Source organism: Megalops cyprinoides, chromosome 18 (assembly GCF_013368585.1).
Source record: "Megalops cyprinoides isolate fMegCyp1 chromosome 18, fMegCyp1.pri, whole genome shotgun sequence".
Taxonomy (NCBI): domain Eukaryota; kingdom Metazoa; phylum Chordata; class Actinopteri; order Elopiformes; family Megalopidae; genus Megalops; species Megalops cyprinoides.
Genome location: NC_050600.1, coordinates 17,201,225 through 17,217,450, shown reverse-complemented (window position 1 = coordinate 17,217,450; position 16,226 = coordinate 17,201,225). Strand labels below are relative to the sequence as shown.

The following is a 16,226-nucleotide window of genomic DNA, read 5'->3' as shown; positions in this document are numbered from 1 at the left end:
ACTTGAATTCAGCTGCATTATTCTCTGCACTGATGCCATACAAATGTTAAACCTGCACTGTCTCTGTGAATATGTTTTGACAGAGCTATGCCTCCAAAACATACAATCGTTCATCTGTTATTTTACAAAGAAAAAACAGCTAAACATAGTCATATCTCACATTTTAGAAGGCTACGCTATCAAGACTCAGTACATCAAATGACAGAGGTTAAACTGTCTGGTTCGTCAACTGTCTCAAACCGCAAAGAAAGCAAGACATGGCATTTATTTATTGCACAAGTCAGACTATTTTCACCAATATACTGTATATATATATATAATTATTCAATATGCAGCTATTTATTGTATCACTTTTAGTGTTCAGATTTTTTTTTTTCATCACGTTTACAATATTTTTGTAAATATTGGTTTGGCTTTCAACACTGAAAATGTCAATCAATGGTTCATTGGTAGTACTGAGAAAATAAAGAGATTTGTGTGCAGTCACAAAATGTAAGGATGTTAAATGTACACTGATATTTTATGTGCCAAAAATAAAAAACAGATCAATTACTGCCACTTTCACACATGTGGATACACAACAAAATCATTGTTATTCTAACATACTGTATCTACCATGACTGTATGCATAAAATGACATGGCTATTACATATTTTTAATATATTACACATACTTTGATTTCCATTTGAAACATGTTCGTTAATTATAATTCCACATTTAAAAGAAATCTATTATTTCTTCATAAGGGTACAGAGATCAGACAGTCCACAAGCTTACTGTAAAATTCAGAGCACACAGACCATTTAATTTAATCGTGCTTATCGCGGTATTTGTCCTATCAAAGCTCCATTCCCTTCAGGCCCTTACTGTCTCGACCTCAGCACAGTCACTTGCAGGGCAAATGCTTCTCTCAGCTCTGGTATACCTGACAGTGGCCTGAATCCTGCTGTCCCATCTCAGTGACATGCCTAGTACTCACTGTGGCCAAAGCGTTCCAGGCGGAATTAGCATCATTGTGTCTGTGTTGTCATCGTCTTATGCATGGTTCAATTTGGTGTTATCTCTTTAAAGTTTTACTGATTTACCTGTGATTATCTTTTCACTTCATGTCATTTTCATTCAATAAAAATGCTGTAACGATCATTTAGTTCCTTAAATGCTCATTTAACAGCTAGGCATCTGACATTTTAAGTAGCCTTCTATGGTCACTAGGTAGCTAGATAGCTAGTTGTAGCTAATTTTTAATGACAGCCAGAAAACAAAACAAATAATACCAATATGCATTTGGTACTTGAGAGAGCTGGTCTACGATTGCTAAAAAGTATAAAGTAGAATATCTATCAAACCAAGCGAAAAACATGCAGCGTGTTAACGAAAGCTTCAGCCGCATGGCTGTCGTTGGTATCAAAGCAAGGAATGGAAATGCAACTTCCATCCTCTGCCATGCATCAGATTTGAGAAGACAGATCTATTTAGGAAGTTGAGTTAGTCTCTGTTTATTGGGACGCTTCCTGGGGGTCGGCAATAGCGTTGAGAAAGACGAAGAAATGCTAACCTGCTTTAACCATACCGTGCCGGCACGGAACACTTCAACTGTGACTGAATATGGCCAGTGGACACAAGGAATCAGGAGATATTAAAAAAAGCAATGTCATATTCAAACACCACAGTTTTCTTACCAAATGGTACTTCACAGGTTCACAGGGTACTCGTTAATAATTTGTCCCAGCATGCATGAACACATCTCATTTAGCTGTTTCCACTTCAGTCATTGTTTACTCTGAATTGCATATAAGCTAAGATTGTTCAAAAATTACTAGTTAAAAAACATGCCTCACAAAACTCTCTCAAAAGCCTGTTTTCAAAAGATCCCAAATGCCTGATTTCCGAGCACAAAACTAGATTTTTTTTTTTACTGAGTACAATGCGCAACATCTACTTCTATATCACACAAGATCCAACCAACTGAACACTTTCAAGGTGAAATAAGATTGGGACGGACGTTGTAGTCTTGACAAATTCTGCGAAAACAAACCTGCAACAAAACAACAAAAAGAAAAAAAAAATCTATGAGAAAGGTCAATACTTCTCATATAAATCAACAAGACCTTACACTGATCTGATGGTAACGTTATAAGCTACAGAAAAAAAAGGAAAAAAAAAAAATCACTGCCCCATGTCGTAGGCATACGCATTAACTTGTGTTGTTGGTCATCGTCTTCTTCGTGGCTATCAACAGAAACTTTGTGGAAGCAGTAGCACAGATGCAGGGAGAAGCCAATGCCTGGGCCGAGCGCTGGTGCCGTCGTTGGGTTTAGTGGGGCAGCGGCACCAGGATATCCACGTAGTTGATGGGGAAGAAGCCCGACTGGCCGTGCAGCATGCCCTCATACCAGTTGTCGTCGATCTGATTGGTCAGGGTGATGACGTCGCCCTCCTTGAAGCCCAGCTCGCCCTCGTTCTCGGGGTCAAAGTCATAGAGGGCGCGGCAGCAGGGCTGGTCCATTGGGGCTGAGGCAGAGCAAGACAAAGGTCAGAAAGGCCATGCAGTGACTCTGAACACCTCTGACTCGCACAGTAACTCTGAACACCTCTGACTCACACGGTAACTCTGAACACCTTGGACTTGCGCAGTGACTCTGAACACCTCGGACTTAAGCAGTGATTCAGGACATCTCTGATTCATGCAGTGACTCTTCCAATCTCCTCTGTGCTGTGCAATGTGCCCCCACCACACCCCCTGTGTCTAACCTGGAGACTTGGCGGTGCCGCTGTGTGCTATCCCTCCATTGTGGTTCTCACTGGATGTGAACTCCATTACCATTCGTGGCTTCGCGACAAACTCTCTCCTGGGCTTGTTGGAGGCCTCCCTTATTCTGTCAGATCGAGTAGAGAAAATAAAATAACTCATTAAAAAAATACAGATTCTCATCTTGCATTCAAAAGGAACAAACAAGAAAAAAAAATAGATCTGAAAGGTACACCACAGACCTGTCCTCCATTTTTCCGGAGAGCTGCTGCAGGATGTCAGAGGCCTGTCTGTGGTATTCCAACTGTGCTTGGACCAAGGCAGAGAGCTGGCTCACCTGTTCGATCTGTAGAGCCAAGCGCAAGAGGCCAGGGAGCCATCATTAAATGTGTGTGGCAAACAAAACGAGAACCAGAGGTGCTTAATCTCCAGCTTTACCACAGCCCCAAAACAGAATTCAGTCTATGACTAACAACTACATTAAAGAATTCTGCTGCTGTTGATGATGACTACTAAAAAAAACACATAGATGTCCTTAGCTAGTTTGAAATAAGGCTTGGCTGAATGCCCACTGCTGGAATGCTAATGCTTAATTAGCTTCTGATTTTTTCAGTGTTTACAAACCACCTGGGTCTCACCCTTACTTCCTACTTGTATCCCAATTTTAAAATTAAACTTATGAAAACGTACGAAGCATGTTACCTTAAAAATTGTTCAGTTTCATACAGTAATATGTAGCTATGTAGGCATACACACAGCTAGTCACACTACAACCATCATACATATCTCCCATAACCTGCAGAGTGATTTGTTTGACCTTCCTAAAGCCAGACACAGAGTCCCACAAGGCTTGGTTTTCGGCTCCAAGTTGTTTTTCGCCATATGTGCCTCCACTCTGAAATATTACTTCCAGACACGAAGGGCATTTTCACTGCTACACTGAAGACACTTTGCTCTAAGCACCAATAAAGCCAGATGAAGTGCTTCCTTTAACTAAGCTACAGGGAGCCTAAGGGGGTGGAATTGCAGATGAATTCTGTTTGCCTTTGTTTTGTTTTTAGGGGAATTTTATAAACTTAAATGACCTCCATTACGGGGAGAAAAAGTTACGTAATGGCCCTGAGTGTTTCTCTGTCTCTCTATCTGTCTTTTGGCTTGTTCTTTGGTAATTTGTCTGTCTTGTTATTGTTTTTTTTTCCAACACTTACAGTATCAGAACAAAGAAAGAGGAATAAAGAGTGCTACAGTGCTTTGGAAAATGGTGTAATATATTTTAGAATATCCAAAAGATGCTGCTTGGACTAAAGGGAGATGAATCATGATAAAAATGGGCTATGGCTTGTAATTTAAAACATAAAAAAATGTGCAAAATCAAAGCCACCAACCAAAACATACCAAGGCAGAACATTTAATTTAAGTTTATTTAAGTGCATAAATTGAAAAGCCCACATTTAAATGGTTTAACCTTGCTATTGATTTCACAGTCTTGCCGTGAAAGGTTTGGTTTTACATTAAATTAGATTTAATGCCAAACAATTTTGTTAGCAGCCCGCTAGCTCATAAATTCTCTTCCCATTTCACAGTAAACAAACCAACGAATGGAGGGGAAGGATGGCATTCAAAGGACATTGAGGTGAAACTGTGCGGAATAAATATACATATACATAAATATACAAATATACAAATATATATAAATAAACAACTAGTGCAATTCTGTAAGTGATTAAGCTCAGGCCTATAACTGAACACCATGGAGTCATGTGAGAATCAGAATTGGTAATAACACAAACAGCCATGTGAATTTGGGTGGAATGACTAAGTTCACCTGAACCTCAGTTTCTGTTTTCATATAAGAGGCATTTTTAAAATCAGAACAAATTGTGTTTTTACCCAAAGCAGTCCAATTCTGAATATACGCTGAGTGTTTTTCATCTTTCTTCATTACTGACAAGCAGTAAGGCCCCTACGTTAGAGATCAACCCCGTGGCTGAGAAACATTCACTGTCAATCCTCAAGTGACAGATTTCACTTGCAGGCACATGACCTGACAATTCAAGACAAAGAACTCAGTCACATCTGGCACCAGGGAACACGGCCACAGAGCAACTGTTGCCATAGTTGCAGTTGCTATCAGAAGTGAACGGGATGAGCAGCCCGACCAAGGAACATGGGCTGGACTGGAAACAAACACACGATCATCATATAACGTCGAGAGATGACAGAGATCAGATGTGAAAAGAAACATCTTTGGGTGCTTACATCACTTTCTAACAGGTTGAACATGCTCTGTTCGGCAATCTCCTTGGATTCATCGAACTTCTCCAGGGCTTGCTTGATTTCGTCATCCTGCACTTTACCCTGTCGCTTCTTCTTGTAGTCGAAATCCAGACGTCGTCCCTCCATTTTCTTCAGGTGATGCTGATAGAGAGCAGACAGAGTCTTTGGGTTAAAGCCTGAGCTGAGGAGGAGAGGACGGGGGGCCACCTGGTTCCATAACATGAACTTCAGCAAGGAGAGTTCAATAAGTCTAAACTGTTTTAGTGAAATTAGACATATCAGTTTATCCTTTGCTTTGAGGAACTGAGTTAAAGTAGGCTAATCCACTAAGACTGTGGTCTCATCCAATCAGACATATACACTCACACAAAAAAAAAACATATAATATACTGCACTTTTAACGCTCTACTATCCTAATCATTTTTATACATTTAAGACTCCTCACTGACCAGCATACTGTAAGCAAGTAAATTGATGGTTAGAAATGAATTGATAAAAGTTATAATAATATCAATATAATATCAATTATCCTAAATTGGCACTGACTTTTGTACTATTTCAGTTGATAACACAATGAGTGAGGTATTATGTTACTACTTTCCGTTACCTGTATCTCCTTCAGGTCCTTATCATGCAGATTCTGCAGAGGGTCGATGAAGTTCTGCTTCACTTCCATGTCCAGGGCGTCCTTAACCTCCCCGAGTTCTCGCATGGATTCTCCAGCATCAATGAGAGCCAGACCTAAGGCGCAGCACGGCATTAACTGCATTAATGTAACTCCAAAAACACACCACAACATACAAAAACCATAATTACAAACTGACCATTTGACCGTCCACCTTCTGGACATAAAAGTACCATATTCTGGCAAGAAAACCAAAGGTTTTTGCTTTTTCATGCTTCTTAATCAACATTTCCTGTAGATAACTTATGGAATAATAGTCATTTCAGCTTTGCATTTAATACACCCATTTCAGTGTTCTGAAAACACTCCCAACATTCCTAAGAATATTTTCAGTTCTACTGTACTGAATATACAGAAATTCTATGGACCTCTGTCTACCTTCATTTGCCTGTATTGCAGCTTATCTGTGGTACACATTCAGCAGTGATAAAACTAGACATTTGAAAAATGGTGGAAACCCGCTTTCACACCGTTGGGAGGATAAAGCTGTGATCGCCCTGAAAGTGATACTCATATGAATCAGAAAGATAATAACCATAACTTTTAAAATGTTGAAAATGTTTGCTCAAACTGAAACTGACAGAGCTGGTGACAGCACAATGATAAGTATAGGCATTACCTTGAACGATAAGGATGGCTATATACATAATACCCTATATGTGCGTTAGAGTGGAAATCCTTCCTAGTGTCGCTGGCCCTTAGCAAATTAGAAGGTGAATGGCTCCATTGCAGGTTTGTGAGCTTACCGAAGCTGGACTCCTCTCCGAGCTCCCTGCCAAATTTCTGCATGGCATCTCCCAGCACGGTCTCTGCCTGGGTGTACCCGGGGCCCTTCTCCTGCCCTCTGATCTTGGACATGGTGTTGATCATGCTCAGTTTGGCCCTGGTTGCTGCAGGGGCAGTAAACAATGAACAGGCATGTCTAATAACCTAACACCTCATATTAGGGGACAAAGCAAAGGGTATGCTTTCTCTCTAGAGGGATATCAGAATAGCCTGATGCTCCGGATAGTCACTCCCTGAAAACGTCAGGGGCACATGAGGGCTTGGTTAGTGTGCGGTAGATGATTTCACTGTGGGGATGGTGTTATGTGTTATGGTCAAACCAATGGCTTGAGAAGAAACTAAATGGCTCTGTTTTAATGTCAGCATTAAGGTAATGGAGTTAATTAACAATCTTGTGATGTACTACAAATGGTACTTACCTCTCATCACAGAAATCAGAGTAAGTTCTTTTCATCAAAAACCATCCCTTTCCCCTAAACCTACTAAACTTGTAGTACTTGCTGTTTCTTTTATGTGTAGTATTGGCATGTGTTTTGGATTATGTGATCTAGTGACTGATATATGGTAGCATACTTGGCTTCCCTTATGTAGTTAGGCTGCACAAGTTAATTTGGGGTCAGGCTTGAACAGTGCTATGCTCTTACTCACTGGTCTGGGAATGTTGTTAGCCTGGTCTGACACTGTTGCTCATTCAACTTGAATGGATACACTTCTGTTCTATTGTGCAGGAAGTTGTTCTGGATAAAAGCATCTGCTAAATGAATGTAATGCAATGAAACATTATCAACACAATTAAAAGACAGCACCACAATACACATCTCTTAACCAGCTCTCTCTCTCTCTCTCTCTCTCTCTCTCTCTCTCTCTCTTTCTCTCTCTCTGTGTGCTTGTGTGTGTGTGTGTGTGTGTGTGTGTGTGTGTGTATATGTCACTGCTCACCTGGGTTAGGCTGCAGGTATTCTGTTGTCTTGGTCATTATGTCCAACACCGCTCTACTGGTGGTGTCCACTTTCTGCAGCAATATGAACAGAGAAATACCTTTGTAAAGTTCAAACAATTCACATACCTGGCTCCCCATCTGGCCATTACATCAGAGAAGTTCTACAGTATGAGCCGGTCCGGTGCTATGGGGGTACTTAGATGGACCAGATGGACTGTTGAACTGCACTGGCAATGGTCTCCTCTATTTCATTCTATTTTTATACCTAAAAGACCCTTGTTAATAAGACACAGTGATTTAAGTTTGATCTTATTTTTTTTTTTAAGTGATTAAGCATCTATCTCACACTAAAGTGCGTAAATGAGCAGCTTCTGAAAACAGTGTCCCTAATGGCTAGGGCACTGTTTCTCCTAGAACAGGACTGTGCTGTTCCCTTAGCGCGGGCTATTGAATTACTGTCATCCCGTGTTCTTTTCTCTGGTCAGGGCCTCCAAACCCTCCTCTGCTGGGATTAAATGTCGGGCTTCACAGTTAACCTTCCCTCCATTTAAGCCCCAATGTCAAATCATATTAAATAAATCTGTTCAGAAGTTTTTGTTCAGACAGAGGTTATAATACCAGGACTTAATAACATGACCTTTAATACTGTTTGTACTGCTAATGGGCTATACAAAGGAGTCTCAAAGACATGTCAGAGTTAAGAGGGCCTTCACAGATCATTCAGTGCGGAAAGTCTTAGCTCTGTGTTCCTGTGACACTCATGATTAAACCCCAGGTAGAAAGGAATCATTCATACTCCATATACTCCGTCATACTCCATTTTGCATATTTCAAAAGGACGAAGAATGTCATTGTTAAAGCAAGTAAATTTGAGCAGCACCTTTTCCATTTCTTTGAAGTCATCATCGAGTTTGGTCCCCTCTGCACCCCCGACCTTCTCACTCACTTTCTGTAGGAGAGAAAAAGAGTCACAGATTGAGCGGGGAGTTGCACCAAGGCGTAATGTGTAAGGTAAATTACTCTGGACTTTAGGCCTGCAAGCTTCATTCCCAGAGAGGACAGTGCTCTTGAACCCTGGAGTGAATCACTTTACCTCCAGTGTCTAACAAAACTACAGCCATGCAAATATGTCACAGAATGTGTAATAAATAAAAAAGAAAACATTTTAACCTTAGATAAGGGTCTACACTAAGCATACAGAGCAAACAAGTCTGTGTCTAAAATTAAACTGACAGAGGAAGCTGAGTTAAAGTGTACTGTCAATACCACAGCACGCATATTTACTCTCATTAAATCTAGATCTGATTATATGGTGATGAGCTCTCCAGGCAGTTTTATGCCGAGCTGACTCAGCACTCTGCTCCACAACTGCCTTTACCTAATCTTCCCACCGCGTGGTGCGCACATAACACCGTGATAACGTGACACCTTTGTGTATGTTTTCCAGCAAGGTCTTTGAAATGAAGCTATCTCTCTCTCCCATGTATACTGACATTACACTAAATCACGTTCACCCTTCCCGACGCTACCCACACTTATCAACTCGGCAAGCCTCAAGAACCCGTTGAAAAGAAACACATGAATCAAACCTATTGTATCAGTCATCTGCCCATAAATGTGTCTGTTTTCATAAATATCTGCGTCTGTGATTCCGTTGGTGCTCCCAGCATGCACTCAGGGCCCAGACCTTGAACGCTCTTGTGCACGGAAACCCGCTTTAATTTAGATAATGCTAATATGCAATATGACATAGAAGTCAAACCGTTGGCTGTGCTTGTAACTGTATATTGCCTGTCACGTCTCATGGCAGCGCGAATGCTAAGTGCAGCCTCTGCGTAGTCTCTCCCCGGCTCCATCACAGTGACAGCGTGTAATCAGCCGACCACAGCACACTGTGAGGAAATTACACCCAGGTTTTACACACTAACCCCCCCCGGTGTTCTGAGAGTGGTGCATACTCATCTCAGCTCAAGCACTGCAGGACTTAGGCCAAATGGCACTTACATCTATGGAGGCGCAGCTATGATCCAGATTAACTGTGCAAGAGGCTGCCCAAATGCACATGAACGCAAGCACGAACTCGCGTTCATGCACGCGCATGCATGCACATGTGTGTGCAGTTGAACACACATGCATACACGCTGTCTTCCTCAAGGCTTTCATTAATGGCGGTGGGGTTCATCAACCAGCTGTCACTATTCACACCATCTGAGTGTTTTTAGAGGCCAGAATCTATGGGGGCATGTGGCAAGTACTGCTCGGAGTTCAAGATTTAAGATTTAAATACCAGTGATCCGGACTGCCCGGGTGGGCCTGGGCCTTTCACAGGACTTCAGCACTGTGCAAATCTCCATTTGCAGTGAGCTTTAAGAACGCCTGCCACTTCTGCCTGGGATGTGATGTCCCCTGGCAACAGCCCTGAAGCAATTAGGCAGCAGCAACAGGGGTGTAATGCTCCGCCTACTGATGAGAACCTCAGGCTAACGTATGGCGGTCACATTGTGCAAACGTGTTCAGACTCGTTGTTTGTCTCAGATAATTACGGCTGCTCATTAATGAGCTCTGACTGGCTAGTCAACGCCTGTCAGTCAGCTGACCGTGACTGGTTAAACTGAATCCAACCAGAGCAGAAAAACCTCTGTGAGAGTAGAAAGAGTATCTAAGCCAAACGGAAGTGAAATTTCTAAAATGACGACGTGCTAACAAGCCTCAAATGTGTTTTCTCTGTGCATAAAAAAAATAGGCCCGCCACTGAGGCACCTCCAGCCTTGGTCGAGGCGCCCAATGCTGTCATTCTCCCCTTAACGCCGTCAACATCACATGGAATTTTTCATCACTGAGAGGAGCCAGTTGCCATGGAAACAGGGACCTGCCTTGGCAGAGATGTAGGTCTCCCACTCCATTCTCTGTATTAGGCGACGCCCACCAGGCAATCTGCTCCAGATTCTTCCACTCCTATCTCAACAAATCCAAGAACACATGAACTTTAATACTCTCTTAAAATACCATTGCTTAATTATTTATCTACCTTACAGCAACCTTAGTAAAGGAATATATTAATGCTTGTAAAAGCACGTTAGATCTGTATGTGCAGAAGGGTTTCACGAGGTGAACAGTGCAGACCTGACACACACAGCGAGATGAAGACGCCACCCGACAGACAACACAGTGCTAAGTAGAGCTGAACAAAGGAGCACCAAGCACCACAAGAGGCTGACTACAATCAAATTTAACACATCTTCACCTGAACAACGATACGTAAGGTCAAGAAACTCAACAACCAGAAAAGCTATTAACCATATGTATATTTTTTTCTATTTGTATTTCATTTGAAGAAATGAAAGAAAAGGCCAGGAAATTTCTAGAACAATGAAACAAATGAACGGGATGTGTGACGCCAGCGAAGCATGGTCCGGCCCATCTGTTATACCTGCTGGCACCAGGTTTGCTGTAGGGTGTTTTGTGCACTCGCAGATTCAAACAGAAAGCCCATCTCAGATCTGGTCCCCGACACTTGCAAAGGACTGGCCTTCCCACTTCCAGTTTGTTTTTTTTGTATTTAACCATGCGTGTAAAAGGAATCCATTCATTTTCCCTCCTATCTCAGCAAGTAACCACCTTACCTGTGAACCCTGATGAAAAATACAGGCCATATCACCAGCTCTGTGGTGAAACAGACAGCGAGCTCTGCGCGTGAGTCATTGTACACAGAGACTGCTGAACAATTGGACAGCGCATAATTACAGTGCCATGCACACCGAAATCACCAAAGATTTGACAATCCGCTAAACAGAAAATCGAAATCGGTGCCAAGTGTTAATTAGGCTCCACACAAAAAGCCACACCAGGTAGTGCTTCACGCATTTAAATCACATTCCCATGTTGAAAAGGAACTAATTTCACACTTAGACTTATGCAGGTAATATAAGGGCGCACATAATAACGAGCGGGCACCTCCCCAGTGTTGATTGGCATAAGACACCACTCTGTTTGCACCCCTTTCTCTGACAGTCTGGCCAGCCTCCTGTGTGATGATCACACTGAGGGAGTATAAACAGGATGCTATGGGGAGTGTTGCTGTAATGAGCGGAGAGAGGAGGTGACACAGACTGCCTCTGGACCAGATTGCGCGTGGTGGAGGAATCTGAGCCGTTTTATTCTATTACCGCACGCTTTGCCATGTCTGTGGAAAGCCCATTTATCTGCATAAAATGCCACTCAAGCCATCACGGAGTCAAATGAAGCCGTGATGCACATACAGGCACTCACTCACTCACATGCACACACACACACACACACACACACACACACACACACACACGTATGCACGAAGCAAATCGAATGCTATGCTTGGGCGATGCAGCTCAAAGACAGCGGAAAACAGCATGAACGTTCCAACATGCGAACTGCCACAGAGGTCAGATAACCCTGTCTCACCCTGGGGCTAAGCTGCATTTACTCACAATCTGTAGGTAAAATTACACAAAACCATATACATGCCTGAACATACTGCAGCGCTGTACTATCCTTTAATCTTTGGATCTAATTTGAGCATGACATGTACTTAAAGTATTACAATTCTGCCAGTCCTTTGTTTGGCTCCAAGCAATTACTAAGCAGTAGAAGACACATGGGTGCTCTTGCAGTGTAGTTTATCTCAATGATAAACTCATACAAAAAACAACACAGTGAAAAATGGACACTAGGCAAGAACAAGCCCACTCGACCCAATCCCCTGACTCCTTACAAAGTGTGGCCTCAACAAGAGGAGGGGTACTTGGTCGAGTACGGTGGCATGTTAGCCTTATGGAGGAGGACCCCCAAGGACCCACACTGCATTTACGGAGTTAACCGCGGCGCTGTGATCGCGGCCCTGCTAGGGTTTATCTCCACACGTCCTTCCGAGCGCCGGCCTGCAAGGTCACCGCCCTGTCACCGCTGCAGCGTTGATGATCAGGAGAGAGGGGAAGAGACAGTGTGCCTGCAGCTCCCAGATCAATACCCATCAGATATCCCCAAGATCAAATATTCACAGCAAGGACAGGGCAGGACTCCTCAAATCTCCAAAACGCATCAAAACAAGCTGTCTGGATCAATAGCTCTCCCGCCTTCTTCGCTGTCTCCTCTTTTCATTACTGTCGGGCAGATGGAATGGAGTCTGTAATTCTCACACAGAGAGGAAGTCCCGCTCACAGGATCGGCTGCTGCATATTCTCACTGATGCACATGAGAGTGAAAAATGTCAGAGGTCACTCCTGCTGGTCCCAAAGTCTGGTCACTGCAGTGAAACTTAAAAATTTGGGTGTAAAAGAGTGACTGCATTCACAAGTAGGGAGCTGCGTTAGAGTATGTTCATTTGATCTATTCATTTTATTTTGCATGTGATGTAGGTTAGCACAGCATGATCCATATTGATCATTTTTGATACAGTGGTGTGAATCGTAGAAAATTCTGTTGACAGTTTGACCAATACTATAGCTCTGAAAAACAAAAATGACTGTGCAACGTGAGGCAGAATCCACTGCATCAGAGAAATAAATTTAAAAAATCTGATTTTTTTGGTAGACTTTGGTGAATCAATTGCAACAAAGAAAAGAAGAAAAAAAAGTGGACTCTTACGCTCCCCTGGCAGAGCCGGAGGCACTGAGGAGCCTGTGGCGATGCACTTCGACGTGGCTTGACGGCCTGTGCGCGTTCTCGACATTTCTGAGTGTCTGTGCTTCCTGCCTGCGCACTGCCGCAAGGGCTGAGTCACACAGGACACTGACTCAGGAGGCTGGGAGAGCCCCCCCCGCCCACTCCACACGTGACTCACTCGCTCCGAGCTCCGTTTCTGCGTCTCAGATCATGCCGTCCTTTCGCAAAACACGCGCGGACCCAACTGCGAATGCTAAATCTTACTGCAGCCCTGGAGCCCTGGCGAGGTATCGATATTACTGCAATGCAGATTATCCTACATGTGTCTATTAGAGGTACAGTGGGGTTTACACCACAGAGATGATGCACAGCAGCTTGCAGTGAATCCGGCTCTGATTGATTAGATATGCTGTGGTAAGCCTCCTTGCTGTTACAAACACGCATGGTAAGATCATTAGAGGCTGAAACGGGCTGCTAAGGAGCAGAAGTGAGTACATGATGGCTGCTTCAAATACAACCTTACAGGCCCCACATGGCAAATGTGATGACAGCCAACTGTGATCAAGTGGATAAATAACCACTGTTCTCCACATTTCAGGCAGTGCAATGGCAGTATTAACTAAATATGTGTGCAATATCTCAAATTTCTTTGTACATGTTACAATGACAATAAAGAAATTCTGATATCCCCACCACAGATTATGATGCATACTGCTTCAGTACTGAAACATTCTTCTTTGTGCCGTATAAAGGTACATTGAGAGTTAGCTTAGGGCGGATCACCTTATTCATAGATTATTGATGGCACCTGTGCATCTGAGCTCTTGAACCTGAACCAGCATGATGTCATGGGTTACCTGCTGTGGACGCTCAGCTCAATAAAGTATTAAATAGGGGAGAGCTAATGCCCACAGCACAACGTCATGTCTTGCTCCTTTATCACTCATACTCTTGAGTCTACCAGCGTTTTGTGTAAATTGTCATGGCTATTTTTAGAAATGTTTCAGTCAGCGCTTGTCAAGACTTTTGCTTTTCAGCACAGTCGATACTGTGCAAGCTCATTGGAATGCTATTAATGATCATGATTTCACATTCAACATGAGGAATTACACACTGTTAACAGCTTTAACATTAAAAATAACACGCTGCTTTTTTCCCCCTTAAATTACACTGCTGGATTCCATCACCAACGTCTCCTTTCTATAATCAAAACGGATTAATTCATAAGTGTAATGACTTAATTAAAGCATGAAAATGAACTATCACCAATTTAGGAGAGCTATGTAATTAATATTCTGTCTGAAGTCCAAATTAAATGGCATGTGAAATATTATTGAAATGTTTACAGTATAAGCCTGAAAACCATTAAATACTGTTGTATATCATATTCGTACCACACAAATATGACTGCTTTGACTGATACATAGTGCTTCCACAGATATGTGTGTTCACACTAAGTCTACTAATGTTTCGCTGTCACTGACAGGGAACCCTTACACTAGGCATCGGGTACCAGTGTGAACTGTCAGGTGTCCTGTTCACTATTTTATTCCTGCAGAAAACAAGATGGCAATCTGTACATTCTCTGCACCTCCACACTCCTGGGGGCAGGGATGAGGTGAACTGAGGAAATCATTAGAAGTCCTAAAACACACTTCTGCAGTATCAAAGGCCTTCTCAAGTGCAGGCCCAGGCTCTGCAGAGAGGTACACATCAGTAGATCACAGGATCCCACAGGCTCTGATGCAGGCACCATCTGCTCTGATCCCTCCGTCGCCGCTCTGTTGAACGCATCACTCTTGCCGGGGCCCGGCACGTTCCCGCCCCGCTATAAATACACACTGTTGAGTCAGAGGACCTGCGGGGATTAGACTCTGGGGGGAGACTGCGGGTTCGGAATTGGGCTGGATGCCTGACCTGTTCCCTCTATGCCTTCGGTAACCTGTGTGTCCTAAGCTCCCCTCAGCTCTATCCACGTCAAGGGCGGAGGAGCACCGCTTTAGCACAACGGGAAACTGGATTCCGTGTGTGCCTTTGGGTGAGCAGAATCACTGTGCAATTGCTGTAGGAAAAGGCTCTCCTTTTACAATGATGAAAGTGCGAGGCGTATGCAAAAAGAAATAATAAAAAAAACAGTCTCAGAAAAAGGCCGTAACATTAAACTGTAAAACAACAATGTCTGGCTTCTCTGCAAATTTTCAGGACCTTACTACAATAGTAATCATTACCAGAAAAACATCCTGAACCTCTATGATTCCTCAGAAGCTACAAGATGATTTAAAGCTGAACTGAATTTTGCATTCCAAAGAAACACCACAAACAGAACGAGAAATAAACCACCCTGCATGTCCCTGAGAGACTAGCACTGCATCTATCTGATCTCGTACCCAATGGCATCAGCTGCCACCAGCCATGTGCCTCCCCTGCTACTGCCCTAATCTGATTTGTCGGCCTGCTTATGTAACACTCGAGTGAGTCAAAGTCGTAGAGAGCGCGCTGCGTTGCTCTGTAGCCATGTGAGGCTGGCTCGCACGATAAAAGCATCCAGCTGACCCTGCTCGTGTCTTACATCATAGCTGCTTTCTCACAGAGACAGGCATACATGTAAAGATTCACACATGTGCATGCGCCGTGCACACATACACACACGCACACACACACACACATTTACAGACGTATTCACGCACATCAACAGACATATACACACACACACACACACACGTGCGCACACGCGCACACACTCTTACAGGCACATTCACACACATCAACACACACATGCAGACACACAAACATGCTCATACATTCTTTCCATTCCAAAGTTGCCATTAGTGAGAGATGGATACAGTTGTTCAGAGAGAGACAGCTGTTATTACCTGCACTGACCATCTTGGCACATACAAGTTGTAACTGCTGCTCCTCGGCAGAGCTTAATTTGATTTTATTTGTCCCCTATGTCCTGTGTTCACTGTGAGGAAAACAGTATGGAGGAAGGTCTGAGCTCCAGGTGGTATAAGTAATAATGTCTGAAAACACAGTAGGTTTCTCAAAAAAAAGACAACAAATTGGAGATTGTATTCACATAATTTGCCAGTTTATATGGTTACTTTCCATTAACAAGAAAAAGGGCTAAATTAAATTAATTATTTTAAATC

The 16,226-nt window shown here is 43.0% G+C and overlaps 1 protein-coding gene across 1 annotated transcript in view; it reads right to left on the bottom strand.

The window, feature by feature from the left end:
- Nucleotides 1-329: 329 nt before the first annotated feature.
- The window catches only part of LOC118793154 (endophilin-A1-like), a 36,980-nt gene continuing 21,083 nt past the window's right edge, over nt 330-16,226 (bottom strand). Inside the window, exons 2-9 of the mRNA XM_036551184.1 lie at nt 8,318-8,386; nt 7,437-7,509; nt 6,458-6,601; nt 5,634-5,767; nt 5,009-5,167; nt 2,992-3,095; nt 2,752-2,876; nt 330-2,511 (exon numbers count right to left, since the gene is read on the bottom strand). Of these exons, the coding sequence (XP_036407077.1) occupies nt 2,315-2,511; nt 2,752-2,876; nt 2,992-3,095; nt 5,009-5,167; nt 5,634-5,767; nt 6,458-6,601; nt 7,437-7,509; nt 8,318-8,386 (1,005 nt within the window). The 3' untranslated portion in view covers nt 330-2,314. The remainder of the gene's footprint in view (nt 2,512-2,751; nt 2,877-2,991; nt 3,096-5,008; nt 5,168-5,633; nt 5,768-6,457; nt 6,602-7,436; nt 7,510-8,317; nt 8,387-16,226) is intronic.